At 38.7% G+C, this 23,663-nt stretch overlaps 2 protein-coding genes across 2 annotated transcripts; both read left to right on the forward strand.

The window, feature by feature from the left end:
* Positions 1-6,723: 6,723 nt before the first annotated feature.
* LOC133780103 (pyrophosphate--fructose 6-phosphate 1-phosphotransferase subunit beta-like) lies at positions 6,724-8,576 on the forward strand. Its single transcript, XM_062219980.1, has 6 exons — positions 6,724-6,791; positions 7,002-7,055; positions 7,147-7,253; positions 7,514-7,619; positions 8,289-8,352; positions 8,476-8,576. Exons 2-6 carry the CDS (start codon positions 7,014-7,016, stop codon positions 8,574-8,576), a joined length of 420 nt encoding a protein of 139 aa, XP_062075964.1. The 5' UTR covers positions 6,724-6,791; positions 7,002-7,013.
* A 12,485-nt stretch (positions 8,577-21,061) lies between these two features.
* Positions 21,062-23,354, forward strand: LOC133780104 (endo-1,3;1,4-beta-D-glucanase-like). The gene is made up of 7 exons (XM_062219981.1): positions 21,062-21,230; positions 21,418-21,574; positions 21,937-21,958; positions 22,331-22,457; positions 22,723-22,813; positions 22,990-23,079; positions 23,263-23,354. The coding sequence occupies exons 1-7, from the start codon at positions 21,174-21,176 to the stop codon at positions 23,352-23,354; spliced, it is 636 nt and encodes a 211-aa protein (XP_062075965.1). The 5' UTR covers positions 21,062-21,173.
* The last annotated feature ends 309 nt before the right edge of the window (positions 23,355-23,663 follow it).

A 23,663-nucleotide genomic window follows, 5' to 3' on the forward strand; every position in this document is an offset into this window, starting at 1 on the left:
ACTAAAAGGTCGATCGTTCTCAGGGGTCGTCTTTATCATATTTCTCGCTCGAACTTGAGGTAAGAAAACAGTGTATGAATACAGTTGCACCCTGTACAGGTATATGGCATGCATGGTTTGATATTGAGGCATGTTGGTTGATATATGTGAACGTGGATTGCATATTAAATGCTAATGAATACTGATTATCTGTTTGAGACACTGACTAGTCAGGGACCGACTCTAAAGTCGATGATCACGCATTGAATGGCTCTATGGCATTAATGCAGGACCGGCCCTAAGGTCGATGAACTTATAAGCGCTTCCCTGGTCTACGACCAGAAGACTATAGCCAAGGTATATGACCCCGGTGACCGTTTGTCACGTGGCTAAGGGACGTTGTCCATAGTTTCGACCCTAGAGTCGTGAGGAAGGTTATGTTAGTGACCAATCACCATGCACCTGTCCTGAACATGCTTATGAAAGAAATCACCTATCAGTTAAGCCCTGGTGACCCTATCGTCACATGGCTAGAGGGAGCGATGCTCATTACTGTGACTTTTGGCTATTGTCACCTATTTGTTGGACTGATAGTCCTGAATGGTTATTATGGTCGTTGTTGATATTACATCATGTTTTACTATGTTTTCTTGCTGGGCCTTGGCTCATGGGTGCTATGTGGTGCAGGTAAAGGAAAGGAAAAGCTTGGCCAGCCTTGAGTGGAGAGCTTGGGCCGATGTGATGTACATACAGGGCCGCTTGACCGCCACGGTCAAGGAGTTCTCAGAGGGACTAGGGGTTTACCCTATTTTTGCCGCTTAGGCCGGCGGAGTTTGTAAATATTGGAACTGTAGTGACTCTTTTGTATTACGAACTACTTGTAAATATTTTGAAAGGCTCATGAGCAGTTTATTTACTTAACGAAAAGTACCCTTTCCTTTTTGCTGGTTTTTCACCTTAACCCGATAATAACACTTAGATCACGTTTTTAACCAAAGGACTCGGGTAGCGGGTCAAATTTCCGGTTCACCGTTCTCCGTAACTGTTCTGGGGTAGCCAGGGCGTTACAAGAGTGGAACAATTCATCTATAAGGGGAGATGGATTTGTATTGGGAAGACTCTGTAAAATTGCTTCCAAAAAGCTTTGAGAGAATTTCATAAAGTAAATAACACAGACTCGTGGACTAGGCAGATTTTAACAGCTGAACCACGTAAAAACCATGTCTATATTGTTTGTTTCCCCTAGTATTTTTTTTTTAATTGCTCTTCATTTATAAGTTGATGAAAAGCATCGTCAACAGTTTGGTGCTTTCATTAAGAGCCATTAAACAAGACGTGAGACTGTTTAATCAGAAAGCCTCCTGAATCATCAATGGCCTCTGCAAATAACCCCAGTACTGGTGGGCGACCATTGCCCCAGATACCCGAGGAGCAGACTCCTCATGCTGAAGACTACCCCCGACGGCCTAGAAAGCAGCCCATGGTGGATCTGGATCCTAAAGAGAGGAGTGATTCGTCCAACTCTTGGGGGCCACCTGCCCCCAGGCCTGATGAGGATTTGTATTACAATCCTGAAAGATATGTTCCTATTGTGGAACTTGAAAATCGCCAAATGCGCAAACAGTTGGCAGAAGCAATAAAACGCAACGAAGAATTAGCTAGACAGACTGCTGACGCCCAGGCACCTCCCCGGAGGCCTAGGGGACGTCCCCGTGGGAGCACGGCTGCCAGGAGGGCGGAGCAAGAGTCGCATCCGGCGTCGCAGCCAGATCAGCCAAGGCCCCAGAGGAGTAACTAGGTTGAGGCTACTGCCAATCCGATTGTAGAAGTACCAACAGGAACTAGTAATAACCGAGCCCCCCTAGTGGCTCGGAACCTGAATCCTGATACTGCGCGAAACAACCCAGAGCCTGACCGGGCAAACTTTGGACCATCCAGGCCTGATAATGGGAGACAGCCACCGTTACCTATAAGGCACTCACCATCACCAATAAGGCACCCCTCGCCAGTCCGAGAGGTCCCACGAACTGCACCTTGGAGGCCATCTCGCAGCGGCAGTCGAGATGGAAACCAACAGGCTGGGCCTGGACAGGGGAATGAAAGATAGGCTACCCAAGATCGTAGGGCTCCTCAGCCTTCAGAAATGTCAAGAACACAAACTGCTGAAACAATGAGGCCAATAGGGGACCCACCTCATAATCATCAAGCCACGAGTTACGTAAGCGAAAGCTCGGATTACACTTGGTCCGTGAGTATTTATAACACCAAGCCAAGGCATACAGGGAATCGAGGGAATCACCCTGATCTGCGGGATCATATAAATCATACTCAAGGGCGAGATAATCCCCCGAACCCTGATCTGCGCGACCATCTAAATGGCCGCAAACAGCCAGCGTATAACCCTATACCGAGACAGGGAGCTGGAGTTTTTATTAACGATAACCAACCCCCTCAGGTCAAGGCTTGACCCCCAGTGGATTTAGTCCAGGAAAGGATTGACCAATTAGAAAGAGTATTCAGGCTCCTACAGAACGAGTGTAACAGGGACAAGGCTGAAGAGTCCGATGAAGAGCTCAAGCCTTTTGCCCCGCATATCTCCAGTACTATGTTCCCTCAGGGATTCAGGATACCTCATGTCCCGCCATTTGACGGAAACGCAGACCCGTATAGTCATCTGAGTACCTTCAACACCATCATGCGAGCTAGCAATGTTAGCTACGAGCTCAGATGTATGATGTTCCCAGCAACACTTACAGGACCAGCAAAAAAACTGGTTTGAGAAGTTTAAAAGGCATTCAATCTTGTCCTAGGATCAATTATCTAGAGACTTCAAGAAGAAATTTAAGGCTATGATTGGCATCAGGCCCGTGGCCTCAGCCTTAACGAATGTCCGACAATAGCAAAATGAGTCATTAAAGAGTTACCTCACGAGGTTCAACCTAGAGGTCGCCCAAGCTCGAGATGCCGATGATAGCGGTCACCTGATGGCTGTTAAAGCGGGTATATGTTTTAAATATTTATAAATCGCAAGCGCACGAATCGTTCATATAGAATAGTGATCGTGTGAGCAAGGATGTCGAACCCAAAGGAGTTGTCTAAAATCGAAAAGAAAACTATTTTAAACCAAAATTAATAAATTCTAACTTAGTTCCAAAGATTGATGAGAATTTGTGACAATAAAATATAATAAGAGACAATAATAAAGAAATTTAAGATAATAAATAAAAATAAATTAATATTAGAAATCAAGATGGTAAAATAAGATTATTAAGGATTAGAATCCACAAAATATAAGTTCAATAATATTTATAAGTACATTTATTCCCAAGTTTTAGTAATAGTTAAAATAAATCAAACTATCATTTTCCAAATATATTTATAATTTTAAGCACAAATTACTTCTAAAAAGATAAGATTTTTCTTCACTTTTCAAAAATTATAATGTCAAAGTATTTAATGTAAATCATTCTAATGAAATAACAAATAAATCAATGAACATTATTTATAAGGCAAAACATAATATTTTTGTTCTAAGCATGGATGTGTACAATTTAATAACACATCTTACACAAAGAATATTATGTTTTTGCACTAATGAAGAACAAAGTGTAAATATGTGCTAACAATAAAAAATACATGATATTTAAGATGAAAGAAGATATTTGAACAAGAAAAATCCATAAACTTTGTTGCACAAAATGGGAAATCAACATACAAAATAAATACTATCTAGTTACAAATTGTTTCATCATCACCTTAATAATCTTAAAAAGATTAGAAACTCATAACTAGAATAGCCAATACAAACTAAAAACTACAAACATAAATAGGAAAATTTGGAGGATGAACCCCCAAATTTTTTCTCTAAAAACACATAGAAAATTTACAACAAAGTAGAAGAAAAAGAAGAAGAAGATTGAGTGGTCTTGAAAGTGTAGAATGTGTAGTGTGGTAACCCTCTCCAAAATTGACACCCTAAATAGTCTTCAAAACTCCCTATTTATAGCTAAAATGAGTATATTAAAATAATTAATTAAATTGATTAAATTAATTATAATATGGCAAATAGGGGTAAATTGTAGAGTGTAATAATGATGTTTTGGGGTAAAAAAATGGCATTTTTAGACATAGGAGACAAGGGGACAAATGAACTTTTGTTGGGCTCAAAGGGAAATGGCAGCTGGCTGGAGGTTGTTGTGATTGGGCCAAGGAGGCAGGCAGGCGGCCCAAAGGCTGAAGGCTGTTGGTGAGGGAAAGGCCCAGGCGTTGGCTGCTTTGGTGGTGCAGCTGGGAAGGCATCAGGCGGAAGGTGTTTCGGTTGGCTGGGGAAAAGGCAGCAAAGGAGCTTTCGGTTGGCTGGGGAGCTTTGGATTGAAATTAGGCCTGGAGCAATTGGCCCAAATGGCTGCTGAAGGGAAGCTGGCGTTGATTGCTGGGAGGAGCTCAGCTGGAGTGGTCTTTAGGAGGCACGGTTGGGGGATTGCTTCGTGGGCCGAAGTGGAGGGCAGGCAGGCTGGGCAGAGGAGCTTGATCCATGGTATTTTTAAAAATGCCATTTTCCTTTCTTTCTTTTCCTTAAAAATACCAATTTTCCTTCATTTTTCTTGCTTTTTCAAGAGCAAAAAATGCAACAAATTCTCTACAAAAATCAACATAAATTAAATTAAAGCTAAATATTTTCAATAATAAAATATACAACAAAAAGTTCCATGAAAATATTAATTAAAACTTAATTTACTTAAACATTTAAGCTCAAAATTACATCTTTTTACTCCTAACTTAACAATATTAATTTTAAATAATTAAACTATACCATATTATAATAAAATATCTATAAAAACACATAAAAATCTATAGAATTAAAATAAACCTAATAAATTCAAAATTACTTAAAAACTTAATAAATCAATTAAAAACTCAAGAATTAAGCAACAATTAACACATAAAAAGTGATAAAATAACTCTATTTTGTAGAGTTATCAGTATACTGCCAGGAAGTCCCCTTTGGGAAGACTTACAAAGGAAACCCATCAGGTCGCTAACCGAGTTCAATCGGAGGGCCCAGCGGTTTGTCAATGTAGAAGAGGCGAGGTTAGCACTGAACATGACCTCTCAGCCCATAACTACAACGAAAAACGTGAACTCTGCCTCGACCTCGGCGGCCCCCTCAACTTCGAAACCCTCTGGGGATAACCCTTCTAAAAGGAAGAAGAACGAAGGGAATAACCCCGAGGTTGATAGAGGGAAGAAGAAAAAAGGGGACAAATATTTCTCCGTATACAAAGTGTATACCGAGCTCAACGATTCTCGGGAGAATATTTACCTGGCTAATGAAAACCAGCTCCCGTTCAAATGATCTGACCCCATGAGGAACCAAAAGGCAAAAAGGGATCCAAATAAATACTGTAGATTCCATAGAGATATCGGACAGACAACCGATGAATGTCGACAATTGAAAGATGAGATTGAAGGTTTGATCTTAAGGGGGTATTTTGGGCAGTACATCAGGAACTGAAATCCCAATCAAGCTTCAACAAGCCAAAGGGCAGCAGCTACACAACCTGCCCATAACAATAACTCCCGAGCTTGGGAGGATGAGGGATCCCCTCCGATTGATGGAGAGGATATAATAACCATCTCGAGGGGACCTCATATCACAGGTTTGGGCAAGAACGCCCAAAAGAGATATGTGAACAAGACTGGAGACGATTCTCCCTACGAACTCGAGCCGCGAGCTCCAAAACAACAGAGGGTTGAGACTCAACCCATAATGTTTACTGAAGAGGACGCATCACACGTCCAGTTTCCCCATAACTACCCCACTACAACAATTTTTAGTATATATTACATTAAAGAATAGCATATATTTAAAAGTGCTATTATTGGTGGGGGATTAAAAACCCACGAAACATATTTTGGCGCCACATGAATAAACCTCAGGTGCCAAAATGAATTTTTTTTTTGGTCTCATCTGCCAAATTCCCTAAATCTAAGTTACCCGAAAGATTTCTCTCAGCCTCCATTTCTCACTCTCGTCTCGTCTCTCCGCCTCACGAAGTCTTCTCAACTCATCTCTGCCTCACGAAGTCAACTTTTCGGCCAGCCGAGTTGCCTTCGTCTACAGCGAGGTCCAGGCGAGTCGCATCGACCACACCCTCCCTCTCCCTACCGTGCTCAGAAACCCCTTCAAGATCGTCGAAGGACCACCTAGTTCCGCGGCTGGCAATCCAGGTATTGGATCCACAGTTTTTCGTCGATTAAATTGGTTTTGTACACTATGATATGTTACGAACACTTCCAATCTTTGTTTGGTTGATGGAAAAATTGCCGGAAAATAGTTAAATTAGGAAACCAAGAAATTTGTAGGTTTCGACTTAGTTTTAGTAAAACATAGCAATTTTTTTTTAAATAATAAAAATTTCTGCGGCTTCTCGTTTTCATGTGGTTGTGTTTTTCTTTTTATGCTTTCAGATGAAATCGCAAAGCTTTTTCCTCAACTTTTCGGCTAGCCATCTACCTTGGTGGTGCCGAGCGATTCTGACTCTAACGATTCGCATAAAAAGTTGAAAATTGGTGTCGTTTTGTCGGGAGGCCAGGCACTTGGAGGGCACAATGTCATTTTTGGAATTTTTGGTGAGAATTTTTTGTTATCATAATTCGTTTTCTTGCAGTTAATAGTGTCCAGTATGGTTGAGTTCATTCATTCTGTGGTTCCTGGTAGATTACTTGCACGAGCGTGAGGTCCAGCTGGAATCATGAAGGGCAAGTATGTGGAACTTACACCATAATATATTTACCCGTACAGAAACCAGGTGAGAGTTGGGACTATGGTTTGGTTTTGTCATTTATGCAGTGGAGGTCCATGATCATGTGTAAAGATAGCTACTTCTGAGTGTTCTAATTTGCTCAGAAGATATAGCGCATCCATTCTATTCTAGTGATTTATACAAAATTCATACATGCAGACGCTGGCATTTTAACCAAGATATTGTATTTGATTGGAGAAAATTTTCTTTTATCAGGGTGGTTTTGATATGATATGTAGTGGAAGAGATAAGATTGAAACTCCAGAGCAGGTGACTTTTTTTTCTTTCTTCACGGTTTCATGTTAAGTTTTATTGACACATTAAGTTCATAATAAATTGTTAAAATGGATTTTCCCTTTAGTTTCAACAAGCTGCAGATACTGCCGCGAAGCTTGATTTGGATGGACTTCTTGTTATTGGTGGGGATGACTCTAACACAAATGCCTGCCTCCTTGCTGAGAATTTCAGGTATATAACTAATTTTTTTTCTTTCTAGAAAAATCTTGCTTGGCAGATGGAACTGTTGCCTGTATTTGTCTTCATATGTCATTCATGTAATCCATGAATCCATCTATTTTTTAGGTGCTTGTATCAGTGTATGGGACCCATCCAAATAGAATTTAGGGATTCTTTATCTAACAGTTCGACAGGGTTACAGGAGTCTTGCCTTTAACGCTGTTTCGTTGGTTTGTTTAACACAGTTTGGTTTTTTTCTTTTGTTCAACCAGGGGAAAGAATTTGAAAACTCAGGTGATTGGGTGTCCAAAAACCATTGATGGTGACTTGAAATGCAAAGAAGTCCCAATAAGTTTTGGGTTTGATACTGCTTGCAAGGTGACTGCAACTAAAAGAAATTTTTTATTACTTGAACCCTTAAATTTCTTTGTGGTCCTTTCCATATATCGTGTAGGAAATTTTGGAGCAGCAATCTTTATTTTTTAGCAGATACGAACTTGAACCCCACTAGCTTGAAAATTTTATCCATGTACCTGATGATAATTTTATTTGTTGAAGCATTTTTTTTTCACTGCCACTGGGTTATATTTATATTCCTATAATCATCTTATTTACTTGCTAATTCATTATGGTCATGAACTTATGAATTTACTTTAAGCATCAACCTTTACATGTTAAGAGAAGGAACTTCTCATAGAAAATTGTTTGCAGATCAGTTGGTTAATTGTTGTGTGGGCCATCAACTATAACTAGCAAGAAAGTTTGGTGACGCTGTGTTTGATGAAATAAAGTATATTATTCAATGTACCTTGTCCTGCTTAAAAAACTAATTAGGTGTTAAAGTTATTATTCTAACAGGTTTATTTCCTGAGAAATTAAAAAAAAAAATACTTCATTGGATCATGTATATAATACTGACTTGATTAGCCTAAGTCTGGTTCTGCCTGATTTTCCTTGGCATGAATAGCGTGACACTTTCTATGATATGCAACTAACAGATACACTGAAGGAAACTAATAATAATGTGATGCACTTCATTTTATTCAGATATATGCAGAAATGATTGGAAATGTCATGATAGATGCCAGATCAACTGGAAAATATTATCACTGTAAGTATGCTGGTTGAAAGTCATGGAACATGTAGGGATTTAGCTTTTAGATTACATTTTAACCCATCTTATCTTTTGATTTGTACTCTACTGTGCTTAACGAAATTTAATTGTCAACTACAGTTGTGCGGCTTATGGGGCGTGCAGCTTCACACATAACACTTGAATGTGCTTTGCAAACTCATCCAAACATTACAATTGTTGGAGAAGAGGTACCTTTGTAGAGTCCAAGAACTTTACTTAGCTAATTGTTTAGTAGTATTATAGTATGTTTAAGTGTTATCTTTGTTACTATGGATTTTTGGTTCAGACCGGGAGTTATTTGGACACTCATAGTAGTACTTATAGATTTTCTAAGTTTAACCTATAGTTTAAGAATATTAAGTATAACCTAAGGTTTGATTAATGTGCCTGATGTTAAGGATTATATTATTATATTATAAGGTTTAGACATCAACCAATAGGATTTTAAGCACATGTTTTGAATGGTAATTAAGGATTAAGTATTTTTGAGGATTAAATTAAATAAGGGTAAAAGTTTGAATGTATAGGGTCAGTCAGCAGCTTTGAGCACGTTGAGGGCTTAGTCAAGGCTGTTTACTCCATTCAAACTCAGCTAAAAATGTGTAAATTCGTGTTTAAATATTCAGCGTATGCCGATATATCGCAGCTATAGGGGGCGATATATCGCAGCACGTAGATACGGAAAACACGAATCGATGCACAGTCGCCTCGGGAACAAAGGTCCAGGCGATATATCGCCTATAGGGGGCGATATATCGCCTCCACCAGCATGTTTTCAAATACATTTGAATTCTTTTCCCTTCAGCCATTCAAACTCCTTCAACAGTCCAGCATCTTCTGAACGAGTCTTCAGCCTCTGCTGAACGATTATTCAAATGATTTTCACTTAAAAAGCCATTATTTTTATTCAAGTAAAATCAAGATATTTTCATTCCCAAACTCTATAAATAGGACCTAGTACCCAGCCATTATTCACCATTTGCTCTAAGTTTAGAGGCTGCTAGTGTTAAGTGAGTGTGAGAGTGTAAACACTTGGTTTGGGGAAAAACTATAAGCTTAAACATCATAAGCTTATCAAACACTTTGGGAAGTGAGTGCTATAGTATTTCGGTGGATGTTAGATTGGTCTTGCAATCTTTGAGGTAAACCCAAGACTCTAGTTCTTTTCTGTATTTTTTATGTTAATTCCTTTCTCAAAACCTTCTACTCAGTCCCCTAACCTTATTCTTATTTTGGTTAGGGAATCCAAGCTTTTAAGCATATAAGTCGGTAAGTGTGTTTTCTATGGTTTAGTCTTTCCATCTCTTTCATTTCATCCCCTTTCTTTAGACTTACTCTTTCTTATGGTTTTAGGAGTGTTCCAACAATCCCAACTCAGTCCATAATCTCGGTAACTTTGGTAAGGAAATAGGCTAGAATCAACATGTTATGTGATTATGTTATCTATATGTTTTATGTTATTAAAAGTGTTATGATATATGTGTATGTTTGTAGGCTTGGGCATATGACCCATATGACTAACAAGACCCCAAATGGGTTATGGGCATATGACCTACTTAGCTAGTAGGACCCCACTAATCCCATGGGCATATGCTTGTTTAGTCTATGGGACCCCAAGTAATAATGGCCATTATAATAAGTGTATGTTATGTGTATTATGTTAAGTCTTTATGTTTTCTTATGAAATTATGTATGTGACTTTGTGTTAGATTTTCCTTACTGGGCATTAGGCTCACTCCTTTCTGTTTATGTGCAGGAAAATAAGTTTAGAGGCGGAAAGATTCGTGACGCTTGGAGAATGTGTATCGATGATGAATGGAGTCAAGGGGCCGAGCGTTATTCGATTCGAGGATATAGTCTTCCTTTTATGTTTTTTTATGGTTTTTATGTGTATTTTTCCGCATTTTTATGTAATGTCTTTTATTTTAAATCTTGTTTTGTTTTAAAGACAATGGGATCCCAAAATCCTTCTTAGTATTCTGTTTATTTGTAAATAACTCTTATTTTCAAGTTACTCAATAAATTATGGTATTTTCGTAAAAATGTAAGTTTTATGTATAGTTTCGATAATGGTCCAATTAGTCTAGATTAGTGGGTCATTACAGTTGGTATCAGAGCAAAACGGTTCCTTCGCATGAAGTTCTCCTCGATACACATGCTCAAAGCTCCGAATCGGACCGCCAAGTAAGTGTTTAAGCTACAAGTTACAAGTTACTTTGTCTATGTGTATAGCTAACAACTTTAGTGTTTATGTTTCAGTTAAAAATGAATGGAGCTTTAACCTACCAAGATATCCGAGCCATTAAGGCCTTAAAAAGAATAAGGGAGCCAAGAAACACCGTAGGAGCCCTAGAAAGGATTACTCGAAGGTTGCTTTTGTTTCACCAAGCAATAGGTGGCCTTCAAGAGGCTAAACAAATAATGCTAAGATCAACGGAACAATATGTATTAGTGATTAGGTTGTTTAAAGATTTCCATCCTGTAATAGCAGCCTTAGAAGAAATATGGGAAGAAATGAATGATGAGGATGAATCACCATTAGCAATGAGATACTATTTCCTCTTAGTTAGGTTCACCGCAAAATTTGAATTTCAATTCACCAAGGAGCAAAAGAATAGGATTCTCACAAACCTTCCTAGAGGGCATTTTGACGCTCATGATAATGATGACTATGAGGCTATAGATGATGATATGTTAGATGACGGATCGGATGTAGAAGATCCCGATTTTTAGATTAGTAGTTTTTTGTTTTATTTACTTTTATGTTATGATTGTAATAAGTGAAATTGTTTTCCAAATGAATAAACATGCTATTTGAATATCATGTGTGAGTTTGAATTTTTTTTCACAATCATAATAAATACTAAATAAAATGAATAATGACTGAGTTCGGTGAGGGTGGATACAAATCAATGAACCTGGTTTCCTTATTGAGAGTTAGGGGGCCTTAGTAGTGGGAACGATTTTACTGATCCCAGCCCTCCCTCAATATGGTTAACTTTGGAACAAAGATAAGTTTCGAGCCTGAGAATTAAGTCATATAGGATGATTAGAAACACACTTAGAAAATAAAGATGACTTGTTTTTCTAAGTATAGAAACCCACTCTAATAATAAATAAAGACCTATATAATTTTTCATAAAAAGTCATAATAAATAGGTCCGAGATATGTTTGTTTTAGAATAAGTTTTTGCCTTAGAGCCTATTAGGAAAAGTTCTAACATGTTTCTTTTAACTGTTAGAACTCTGCTACGATGTCTCTCCGAAGATCTGCTCGCACCAACGGGAACGCTTCCAACGATGTTCCAGCGACCAATGCGGTCCCTACCGTTCGCCGAAGGAGAGTGCGTGTTACTGCTCGCCGCAACGCGCCGGCACAGCCAGCTGACAACACTGCAGAGATTGCCAGACTGCGACAACAAGTTGAGGAACTTCTGCAGCAACAACGCCAACAGGCTCAATCTCAGCCTCAGCCTCCTCCACAGCCGCAGCCGCAGCCACAGCCAATGGCCCCAGCACCCCAACAAGTTGGTCCGTATGGGGGATGGCCTATGACGAACTACGCTCCTTATCCTGTACAACATATGGAGCCAGTGTACGAGAGGTTCCGCAAGCAGCACGCTCCGAACTTCGAAGGGACCACGGACCCCTTTGAAGCAGAAGAATGGCTAAGGAATGTGGAGCCGATCCTAGCCCACATGAACCTCAATAATGCTGACCGCATATCCTGCGTCTCATCTTTACTCAAGAAAGATGCCAGGATATGGTGGGATTTGGTCCAGCAATCCCACGATGCTGCCACTATGACGTGGACCCGATTTGTGGAGCTCTTCCACAAGAAGTACTACAATTCAGCAGTGCTTGCTACGAGAGTTGAGGAGTTCACCAATCTGAAGCAAGGGAATTTAACAGTGGCGGAATATGCTCGTCAGTTTGATCGCTTAGCCAAGTTCGCGGCAGAGTTAGTTCCGACCGATTACCTGAGGGTGAACAAATTTGTGAGAGGACTCCGACCAAAGATTGAGATGGGGGTGAAGCTAGCAAACCCGGGAAACACTTCATATGCCGACGTTCTTGAGACGGCAATTGAAGTAGAAAGGTTGCAAGCCAACGTGAGCAAAGAAGAAGCCAGCAAGCCGGAACCTAGGCAGCAGAGCCAACCTCAGGCCAGTCGGAACAACAATCAGTCCAGCAACAGTCAGTCCAACAACAACGGTAACGGACAGAAGAGAAGGCATCCTGACAACAAGCAAGCCGACAACAATAAAAGGGCACGACCAAGTAATGGGGGAAATAGGTCGGGCTACGTGGAATACCCGCCATGTGCCAAATGTCAGAAGAAGCACCCCGGAGAATGACGTGCCAACACCAAGGAGTGTTTCAACTGTGGTCAAGAAGGGCATCGTAAAAGAGACTGTCCTCAGCAAAAGCCGGAAGGAAAGAAGGACGAAAAGATGGTTCCTGCTCGGGTTTTTGCTTTAACCCAAGGAGAGGCGGATGCTAGCAACAAGGTGGTCACAGGTCAGGTTTCCATCCTCAATAAATTATGTCATGTATTATTTGATTCGGGAGCCACTCATTCGTATATTTCGTTAGGAATGATAGATAAACTAGACAAACCTAGTGAAAGATTTAGAACTAGGTTTGCAACCGAGTTGCCTTCGGGCAAAGTAGTTCTATCATCACGAATTGTACGAGGCGTACCAATCAAGATTGAGGACAAGGAACTAGAAGGAGACCTGATAGAGCTGGTGATCAAAGACTTCGATGTCATACTAGGCATGGATTGGCTAGCACGGCATGGCGCAACGATCGACTGCAGACGCAAGAAGGTGGTGTTCGAGACTCCTGACCGCCAGAAACTGTGCTTCATGGGACAAGCTGCAGGACTACGCACCCCGTTAGTATCATCTCTCAAAGCTCAGAGAATGATGGAGAAAGGATGTCAAGCATTCTTAGCCAACATCACGAATGTGAAGAAGGAGACATCACTCAAGGTTGGAGATGTTCGAGTCATACAAGAATTTCCAGAAGTATTTCCCGATGACTTGCCAGGATTGCCGCCAACTAGAGAAATAGACTTCACGATAGAATTAGTACCGGGCACCGAGCCTATCTCTAAGGCACCATACCGGATGGCACCTATGGAACTCAAGGAGTTAAAGACGCAGCTACAAGAACTCCTAGACTTGGGTTTCATTAGGCCAAGCCATTCACCATGGGGAGCTCCGGTACTATTCGTGAAAAAGAAGGACGGAAGTATGCGCATGTGCATAGACTACCGTGAGCTTAATAAAGTAACGATTAAGAACAAATACCCGCTACCTCGGATTGATGATTTGTTTGATCAACTCCGAGGTGCGACTGTATTCTCTAAGATCGATCTACGGTCCGGGTATCATCAGCTCAAGGTAAAGGGAGAAGATATCCCTAAGACAGCCTTTAGGACTCGTTATGGACATTACGAGTTCTTGGTTATGTCTTTTGGTCTTACTAACGCGCCAGCCGCATTTATGGACTTAATGAATAGGGTCTTCAAGGACTACTTGGATAAATTCGTCGTTGTGTTCATCGACGACATTTTAATTTACTCCAAGGATGAAGTGGAGCACGAGGAACACTTGAGGATGATTTTGACGCGATTGAAGGAGCACCAACTCTACGCGAAGTTCAAGAAATGCGAGTTTTGGCTCTCACAAGTGGCGTTCCTCGGGCACATCATATCGAAAGACGGAGTTGCTGTGGATCCATCGAAGGTAGAGGCCGTGAAGGATTGGCCTAGACCAAAGAACGCGTCGGAAGTAAGAAGCTTCTTAGGGCTAGCAGGTTACTATAGAAAGTTTGTAGAGGGCTTTTCTAAAATAGCCACTCCACTCACCAACCTGACCCGGAAGCAACAAAAGTTTAACTGGAATGATAAGTGTGAGGAAAGCTTCCAGTTGCTTAAGGATAAGCTTTGCTCAACACCAGTACTTAGTGTCCCAACACCCAACGACAAGTTCGTTGTCTACTGTGATGCATCAAAGTTAGGATTGGGATGCGTACTGATGCAAAATGACAAGGTGATAGCCTACGCCTCACGTCAGTTAAAGGAGTATGAACAACGCTATCCAACTCACGATATGGAGTTGGCAGCGGTGGTCTTTGCGTTAAAAATCTGGCGCCATTATCTTTACGGAGAACGGTGCGAGATTTATACGGACCACAAAAGTTTAAAATACTTCTTTACGCAGAAGGAGCTCAACATGAGGCAGCGCAGGTGGTTGGAATTAATAAAGGATTACGACTGCAAAATCCTATACCACCCGGGGAAGGCAAACGTAGTTGCCGATGCACTTAGCCGAAAAAGTTATGGGAACTTAGCAGCCTTATCCAGAATAGAAAAGCCGCTACAGCGAGAGCTGATCAGTGCCGGAATCGAAATGGTTGTAGGCAAGCTGGCTAACTTGTCTATCCAATCAAATCTGCTAGAAGACATACGGAATGGTCAGAAACATGATGACTCGCTAGCAACACACATGGATGCAGTCAGAGAAGGCAAGACTACAGATTTCTCAATATCCAGTCAAGGTTTATTGAGGTATAAGGATCGGGTATGCGTGTCAGACGATCAAAGTATTAAGAAGACAATCCTAGAAGAAGCGCACAACACCCCATACTCAGTTCATCCATAGTCTACCAAGATGACTCATGACATCAAGGCAGTCTATTGGTGGCCAGGGATGAAGAAGGACATAGCGGAGTATGTATCTAAGTGTCTGGTATGCCAGCAAGTGAAGGCGGAGCATCAGCGGCCTGCAGGATTATTGCAACCGCTTAGCATACCGGAGTGGAAGTGGGACGATATAGCCATGGACTTCGTGACGGGTCTGCCAAAGACAAATAAGCAGCATGATTCTGCTTGGATAGTCATAGATAGACTAACCAAGTCGGCTCATTTTCTGCCTGTTAAGACTTCTTATACGGCAGACCAATATGCAGACATCTACATCCAAGAGATTGTACGATTGCATGGAATCCCCAAGACGATAGTATCAGATAGAGGATCAGTGTTTACGTCAAGATTTTGGAGAAGCTTACAGCAATCCATGGGTACTAAGTTAAGTCTTAGTACAGCTTTCCATCCTCAGACAGATGGGCAGTCAGAGCGTACGATTCAGATTTTTGAGGATATGCTACGCGCATGTGTACTTGACTTCGGAGGATCGTGGAACAAGTACTTACCGCTGATCGAGTTCTCGTACAACAACAGCTACCAGTCGACGATCGAGATGGCACCTTATGAGTTGCTATATGGAAGAAGGTGTCGATCACCGTTGCACTGGGACGAGGTAGGAGAAAGGCAGCTTCTAGGGCCCGAAGCTGTTAGGCAAGCTCAAGAAGCAGTAACGCTTATTAGACAGCGTATGCTGGCTGCTCAAAGCCGTCAGAAGAGCTATGCGGATACCAAGCGACGCGATGTGGAGTTCCAAGTTGGAGATCAAGTCTTCCTGAAGATATCTCCTATGAAGGGTGTCAAGCGGTTCGGGAAGAAAGGCAAGCTCAGTCCCCGATTCATAGGTCCTTTTGAGATATTGGAAAAAGTGGGACCAGTTGCGTATAGACTAGCCCTACCGCCAGCACTAGCCGATAGTCACAACGTCTTCCACATCTCGATGTTACGCAAGTATGTGTCAGACCCATCTCACATCCTCAAGTACGATACCATAGCGCTCCAGAAAGACTTAAGTTACGAGGAACGACCGGTTAGCATCCTAGATAGAGGGATGAAGCAGTTACGGTCCAAGAGCTTTCCTATAGTTAAAGTCCTATGGAGCAATAGTTCTGAACGCGAGGCAACGTGGGAGTTGGAAGAGGACATGCAGAGCCGGTATCCGGAGTTATTTGGTAAGTAAATTTCGAGGGCGAAATTCTTTTTAGTAGGGGAGAATTGTAGAGTCCAAGAACTTTACTTAGCTAATTGTTTAGTAGTATTATAGTATGTTTAAGTGTTATCTTTGTTACTATGGATTTTTGGTTCAGACCGGGAGTTATTTGGACACTCATAGTAGTACTTATAGATTTTCTAAGTTTAACCTATAGTTTAAGAATATTAAGTATAACCTAAGGTTTGATTAATGTGCCTGATGTTAAGGATTATATTATTATATTATAAGGTTTAGACATCAACCAATAGGATTTTAAGCACATGTTTTGAATGGTAATTAAGGATTAAGTATTTTTGAGGATTAAATTAAATAAGGGTAAAAGTTTGAATGTATAGGGTCAGTCAGCAGCTTTGAGCACGTTGAGGGCTTAGTCAAGGCTGTTTACTCCATTCAAACTCAGCTAAAAATGTGTAAATTCGTGTTTAAATATTCAGCGTATGCCGATATATCGCAGCTATAGGGGGCGATATATCGCAGCACGTAGATACGGAAAACACGAATCGATGCACAGTCGCCTCGGGAACAAAGGTCCAGGCGATATATCGCCTATAGGGGGCGATATATCGCCTCCACCAGCATGTTTTCAAATACATTTGAATTCTTTTCCCTTCAGCCATTCAAACTCCTTCAACAGTCCAGCATCTTCTGAACGAGTCTTCAGCCTCTGCTGAACGATTATTCAAATGATTTTCACTTAAAAAGCCATTATTTTTATTCAAGTAAAATCAAGATATTTTCATTCCCAAACTCTATAAATAGGACCTAGTACCCAGCCATTATTCACCATTTGCTCTAAGTTTAGAGGCTGCTAGTGTTAAGTGAGTGTGAGAGTGTAAACACTTGGTTTGGGGAAAAACTATAAGCTTAAACATCATAAGCTTATCAAACACTTTGGGAAGTGAGTGCTATAGTATTTCGGTGGATGTTAGATTGGTCTTGCAATCTTTGAGGTAAACCCAAGACTCTAGTTCTTTTCTGTATTTTTTATGTTAATTCCTTTCTCAAAACCTTCTACTCAGTCCCCTAACCTTATTCTTATTTTGGTTAGGGAATCCAAGCTTTTAAGCATATAAGTCGGTAAGTGTGTTTTCTATGGTTTAGTCTTTCCATCTCTTTCATTTCATCCCCTTTCTTTAGACTTACTCTTTCTTATGGTTTTAGGAGTGTTCCAACAATCCCAACTCAGTCCATAATCTCGGTAACTTTGGTAAGGAAATAGGCTAGAATCAACATGTTATGTGATTATGTTATCTATATGTTTTATGTTATTAAAAGTGTTATGATATATGTGTATGTTTGTAGGCTTGGGCATATGACCCATATGACTAACAAGACCCCAAATGGGTTATGGGCATATGACCTACTTAGCTAGTAGGACCCCACTAATCCCATGGGCATATGCTTGTTTAGTCTATGGGACCCCAAGTAATAATGGCCATTATAATAAGTGTATGTTATGTGTATTATGTTAAGTCTTTATGTTTTCTTATGAAATTATGTATGTGACTTTGTGTTAGATTTTCCTTACTGGGCATTAGGCTCACTCCTTTCTGTTTATGTGCAGGAAAATAAGTTTAGAGGCGGAAAGATTCGTGACGCTTGGAGAATGTGTATCGATGATGAATGGAGTCAAGGGGCCGAGCGTTATTCGATTCGAGGATATAGTCTTCCTTTTATGTTTTTTTATGGTTTTTATGTGTATTTTTCCGCATTTTTATGTAATGTCTTTTATTTTAAATCTTGTTTTGTTTTAAAGACAATGGGATCCCAAAATCCTTCTTAGTATTCTGTTTATTTGTAAATAACTCTTATTTTCAAGTTACTCAATAAATTATGGTATTTTCGTAAAAATGTAAGTTTTATGTATAGTTTCGATAATGGTCCAATTAGTCTAGATTAGTGGGTCATTACAACCTTTGAATGACTTGTCTTGCCTTGTATAGCTGCTCGATTAAAATTTATACAAATGCAGTTGCACATAGATGTTCTGGTATGTAGACAAGGTGCAGTGTCTTGATATGGAACACAATTTGAAAAGTTAATTTTGTTAAGTTGGTTCTATTTTTAGAATCAGTATCGTTATGTTAAAGGTGTGTCCACATTGGGTTCGAACTATTAGTATTGACAGTATGCATTACTAAGTTACTGTGACCTTAAAATCTATTTTTGCTGATTGGTCAATCTTGTAAAATGTCTCCATTTACTGTGACATGGTAAAATGTCAGCAAATGAGAAGGATTAGTGTGGCACAATCATCAATATCAGCATATTCTTTCTATATTTTTTGTTTTTGTTTTAGTTTTTATTTTATTTTGCAATTAGGAAAGGTATTAGATGTGATAGGCCTCCAAGATGCTTCACGTATAGTAGGCAACAAAAGAATTAGATGTGAGAGCGAATTGGTATTTTGTTTTGGGTAGTGGTCCTTTATCCTTGGTTGGTTATGTTTCTAAATTCCTTTCATTTGCATTTGTCAGTCTTGTGTTATTTACTTTTCTTTACAGTGAAATTTATATATTTGGACCTTGGCTATGTAGTTGATGTTTGTCTAGGTAGATATCTATTAAATAGTCAGTCTTAAACACTAAAACAGCGACTGTCTACATCACACATCTTTGTTTTTCTAAAAAAGTTATTATTATGTTTTCTATAGGTTAGTTTCCATTTCAAATTTAGTTTTCTGGCATTGTAGCCTGGTATAGAATTTGGTTGGGTTGCTCAAACTTGTGCTTATTAGTACTGTAATTGAGCATTCTGCTTTGAGGCTTCTTGCTTTTACCATGTCCTGGTTGTGGTCTAAATTCTCTTATTTTGTGTGAAATTAATTCTAGCTGAATTTATGTTATCTTTTACAGTTTCTAAATTGTGGGCAAAGAAGAATGCCGTGGGGAAGGAACAGGTGGCACAGCTTGTAGATGACATATATAGGTTTGTCTTATATCTTGCACTATCTGATTCATAAAGTCACTGGATTCTACTCTTTTTGCTACTGTCTATTTTTTTCCCTTAGAAAATACATTTTCTTGTTTCTCAGAAAAATGCAAGTGTCTGCAGCCCCTGATTTAGCGTCAAAGGGATAGGGTGTCTCAGATAGCAGTAATGTGAAAGTCAAAGGGAAAATTGATGATCACTCTTTTCAGTCAGAAACAAAGGTTCGGTGCCTCTGTGGGATTTCATCAGAAAAGGAGTCAATGATCAAGGTATTTGTCACACACTTTGTTTTCGTTCCTCTTAATGTTGCTTATGTTCCTCTTAATGTTGCTTATGTTTTATGTTGTGTATTTAAGTATATTTAAGTATATTCTAGTTGTATTTCAATGCCTATAACTAGGCAGTGAAAGCTTGGTTGATTTTGGTATTATACTAGTTTGTTGTCTTTTAACAAGAAAGATTCATTAAAATTGTATGATTTTTAATAAAATTTATAAAATTAAGGACATACAATTTTACTGTCTCAATATTTGTCAAGATTGATCCTTGTTTTGTGTGAAGACCATCATTTTTCTCACCAAATCAAGGCTAGTTGTTCGAGACACGATGTCTTCCTACTTGATGTTCATCCATCTTCTGATGTTGATCCATGTTTGTATTCTTTTCTTTAATCTGATTTCTCTAGCTTAATTGAAGTAATTTTTGTGTGTTAATTTTTATAAAGAACATCAGATTATGTAGTCTTAAATAATTAATGAAATAAAATACATGAGAGCTAGCTAGTTAGAGTATCTGCACAATAAAAAAGTACTTTTTTAAGTTAAGTGATATTTAGAGTATTGGGTTGGAAATAAAAATAAAAAATAATGTAAAAAATAGAGTATGATGAAAAGATAGATTGGGTCAAGAAGTTGTAACACATTAGTTTTCTTTATGTGTTTATAACATAACAAGGTATGGTAGAATACTCGAATAAAGGTTTAGAAACTCTTGAGGAAAATTTGAAGACTCTTTCAAAAAAGGTTGCTTCTAATAGATGTCTTTCCTCTTGTAGGCATTAGTCCTTTAGTTTATAATAATGGGAATCTATTAAAATGCTCACAACTTACCAAAATGAAGATGCTATAATAATGTGCTTTTCCATTCATCCTAAATACTTACCTCTTTCTCCTTCTGCTCCCCCTTGTCACTATTATTTCTCATCAATTTTATGAATTCATGAAAAACTTTAAGTGGCCATCCATATCATTTCAGCATTTTAGGTCCCTGTTTTAGTCTCAAAAAATAGAGTGGTCAGTCTCGAGTGACTTTCTCCAAACTGAAACGTGAGGAGGAGCACTTGGATAGATATAGCCTCCTATATGTCAAGACGCAAGTATGAAAAGTTTTTTTTGAAAACGTAAAAAATAAATTAACTAATTTGTGAATTGGTTAATTAATTGGGGAACGTGTAAATATTGTAATAATTATAAATAAAAATAAAACTACTTAAACCTTGGTCAATGGTCATTTCATTCAATGGCTTCACTAAGAGTGCGCCCATAATATGGCCAAGCCAAGTGGGCGCTGATGTCTAAATCGGTTGAGGACATTTGATGCTAGTCTTGCAATATGGCCAACTTTGTCTGAATGAATTATGCATTTCGATTATAAAAATATAAAAATAATTGCTTAAAAAAGTCAGTTCAAATTTGATAAATTTAAAAAAAATAAAATAAAGACCAACTAATACTATCCTCCCTTTTAATAATTCATCCATTAAATATGATTATAAAAATATTAAACAAAACAAAATAAATACAATGACTTTTTTTTTTTACTTCTTCTCTCACGTCTCACCCTCTGTCTCTCTCCCTCCTCCTTCCCACATTTATGTTCTCATTTCTCTTCTCTAATTGTTCTTCATAAGAAGGTTTTGTTTGGTGGTGGCCACAGAGCATGGGCTCCCTAATTTTGTGGTGGACTCTTATTGTTCAAATGCTGTCATTTTTTTGTGTAAGAAAGATTATGTTCCTTACTGATTTATTAGATAGTGTGATTCTCCCTTATACCCAGGACTGGCTGGGTTTTTGGGTTTCAGATTGTTTAGCAAATGTTCAAAGCTTGTTCTTCCTCTTAAAGAAAAAAAATAAATCTATTATTTTCTTCTTCTTCTTCTGAAACTGATATACTAACTATACAGTGGAGCAGTGGAGCAGGACCTTTGTGTTGCTCAGACCCTCCAATCCTTGATCCACACAGTGGAGCAGGCCATGTCGAGAAACTTGGTGGCCTTCCCACCTATGTCATCGGTTCTCCCTACTCTAAGCATGGTGCTGTTCTTATTTCAGATGTATATGGTAATTTTATCATTATTTTGTTCTTATTTAAGCTTTTTATTATATTGGGTTCTTACTAATTTGATCACTTGCCCTGGCTTGAAATTCTGTGTCACTACTGTTCTTTTGGATAAATTTTTCATTTTGTTTGATGGGTACTTTTTTCTTTTTTGAAGAAGAAAAAGATGCATACTTAAGTTTGTGATTTGAAGACTATTCACTTACTTTGTACATAATCTTAAGATTAGGTGTTTTAATTTATGCATTTATTCTTTAGTCTCTTTCTCGTTCCCTGCTTAGTATTTTTGTGATAGCTTTTAATTAGTGTGATTTATATTCCATCTTCATCACCAAACTCATACTTTTTATGTTTAATATTGCAGGATATCAAGCTCCAAACTTAAGGTATAGTTATCACTGTATCGTGTGATGTACTGGATTAAATTGGTGGGATCAGAATGCTTTGTTAATTTACAATATTTGATTAGAAGGAAAATTTTACGTAAAGGACCATTCAAGTTCACTGTTTTTTTCTTACTAGCTCTCCATCTATCTATAATATTTGGGAACCATAAAACTATAACAATTGTTATTTAGGTACTTAGCGGCACAAACCAACCATTTGAGTTACCTCTCATGGATTCGTTAAGACTCACTATTAAGCACTTGCATGACAGTTTTTTTTTCTTTTTTCTTTGAGAAAAATAAGTTGTGATTTGTATTAATGATGTTGTGTGCCCTCTTGAAAACTAATACAAGCTTCTGCCTATTGTAAAGGAAAGTGGCCGACAAAGTCGTAGCTGCTAGATTCTTTGTGGTCGTTCCTGACTTCTTGAAGGGGGATCCTTTTATTCGTGCAGATACTAAAAGGCCTATGAGCGTTTGGATTAAAGATCATAGCACGGTTGGTTCTAGTGTTTTGATTCGTACTTGATAGTCCTTAATATTAGTAATAGATACTTAAGATTGTTTCTGGTGAGTTAGTTGAAAGTTTTCATGTTGTGGGCTCTGCAAAATTAATTCTAGATTCAGCTAGGCCAATAGTTGCTATTGTTAGCATCTTAATCTTTCCTAACTGTCAAGTTAATTTAACTTCTGGAAGCATTTTTTGTACTCTAGTATTAAAACTCTCTTAGACTTGTTCTAAAACCTTTTGCTTGTTCCAATAGGACGAGGGATTTGAATTTGCCAAAGTAGTGATTCAAGATTTGAAAAATAGAGGCTATTCTGCAATAGGTGCTGCAGGCTTTTGTTGGGGTGGTAAGTTTGTTGACATACTTCTTTGTTTTCCATTATGGTATCTAGATGACATTTTGGAAAATTCGACAATAACTTGTGAACAAATTCAATCACGAGCAGTGACTGACTTTGTTAGTTCAAACCATATATCTAGTTGTTACTTACGCTAAGTTGATCAAGATTTGTTCTGTTCTCAGCCAAGGCTGCAATTCAACTCGCAAAGTGCGACTCTATTAAGGCTGCTGCCCTCTTACATCATTCTTACATCACTGTGGATGACATCAAAGGTACTACATAGTGATATACATAGTGATATGATACTTTGAAACAACTACAAATTATAAGATAACTTTTAGTTCAAACTCTTGTGTATTTCACTTCACCAAAACTCCAATTTTTGCATTTTATGTTAAACTTGACTCATTCTTTCTCAACTCAAAAATATTAATCCATGATTCAAATACTTTCAGAGGTTAAGGTTCCATTGGTAGTACTTGGAGCAGAGTTTGACCATCCAGAGATCGTCAAAAAATTTGAGGAGCTCTGGATTCTGACCAGTTAAGCTCTGGAATTTCAGATTTTGATACTCACTTTCAAGGCCTCATAGTTCAGAAAAGGTCTCTTTCTCTCTCTCTATATATATATTTATATAACTGCAGTTGTCTCAACTTATTTCTATATTCTATTCCATATTTGTCATTTGTGAAATGTTCTATTTTAACTAGTGTGAAGTATATGGTTGTTAGGTATGCATTTAACTGGCCTTGATTGTTTTCCTTTACTTATATTCCATTTATCAATTCAAGTTTTGCATCCTTATTCTGTCATCAAAAGCTTTATTCAGCTGTTGTGTATTCATGATAGACTTCTA

This window comes from Humulus lupulus, chromosome 5 (assembly GCF_963169125.1).
Source record: "Humulus lupulus chromosome 5, drHumLupu1.1, whole genome shotgun sequence".
NCBI classification, from domain to species: Eukaryota; Viridiplantae; Streptophyta; class Magnoliopsida; order Rosales; family Cannabaceae; genus Humulus; species Humulus lupulus.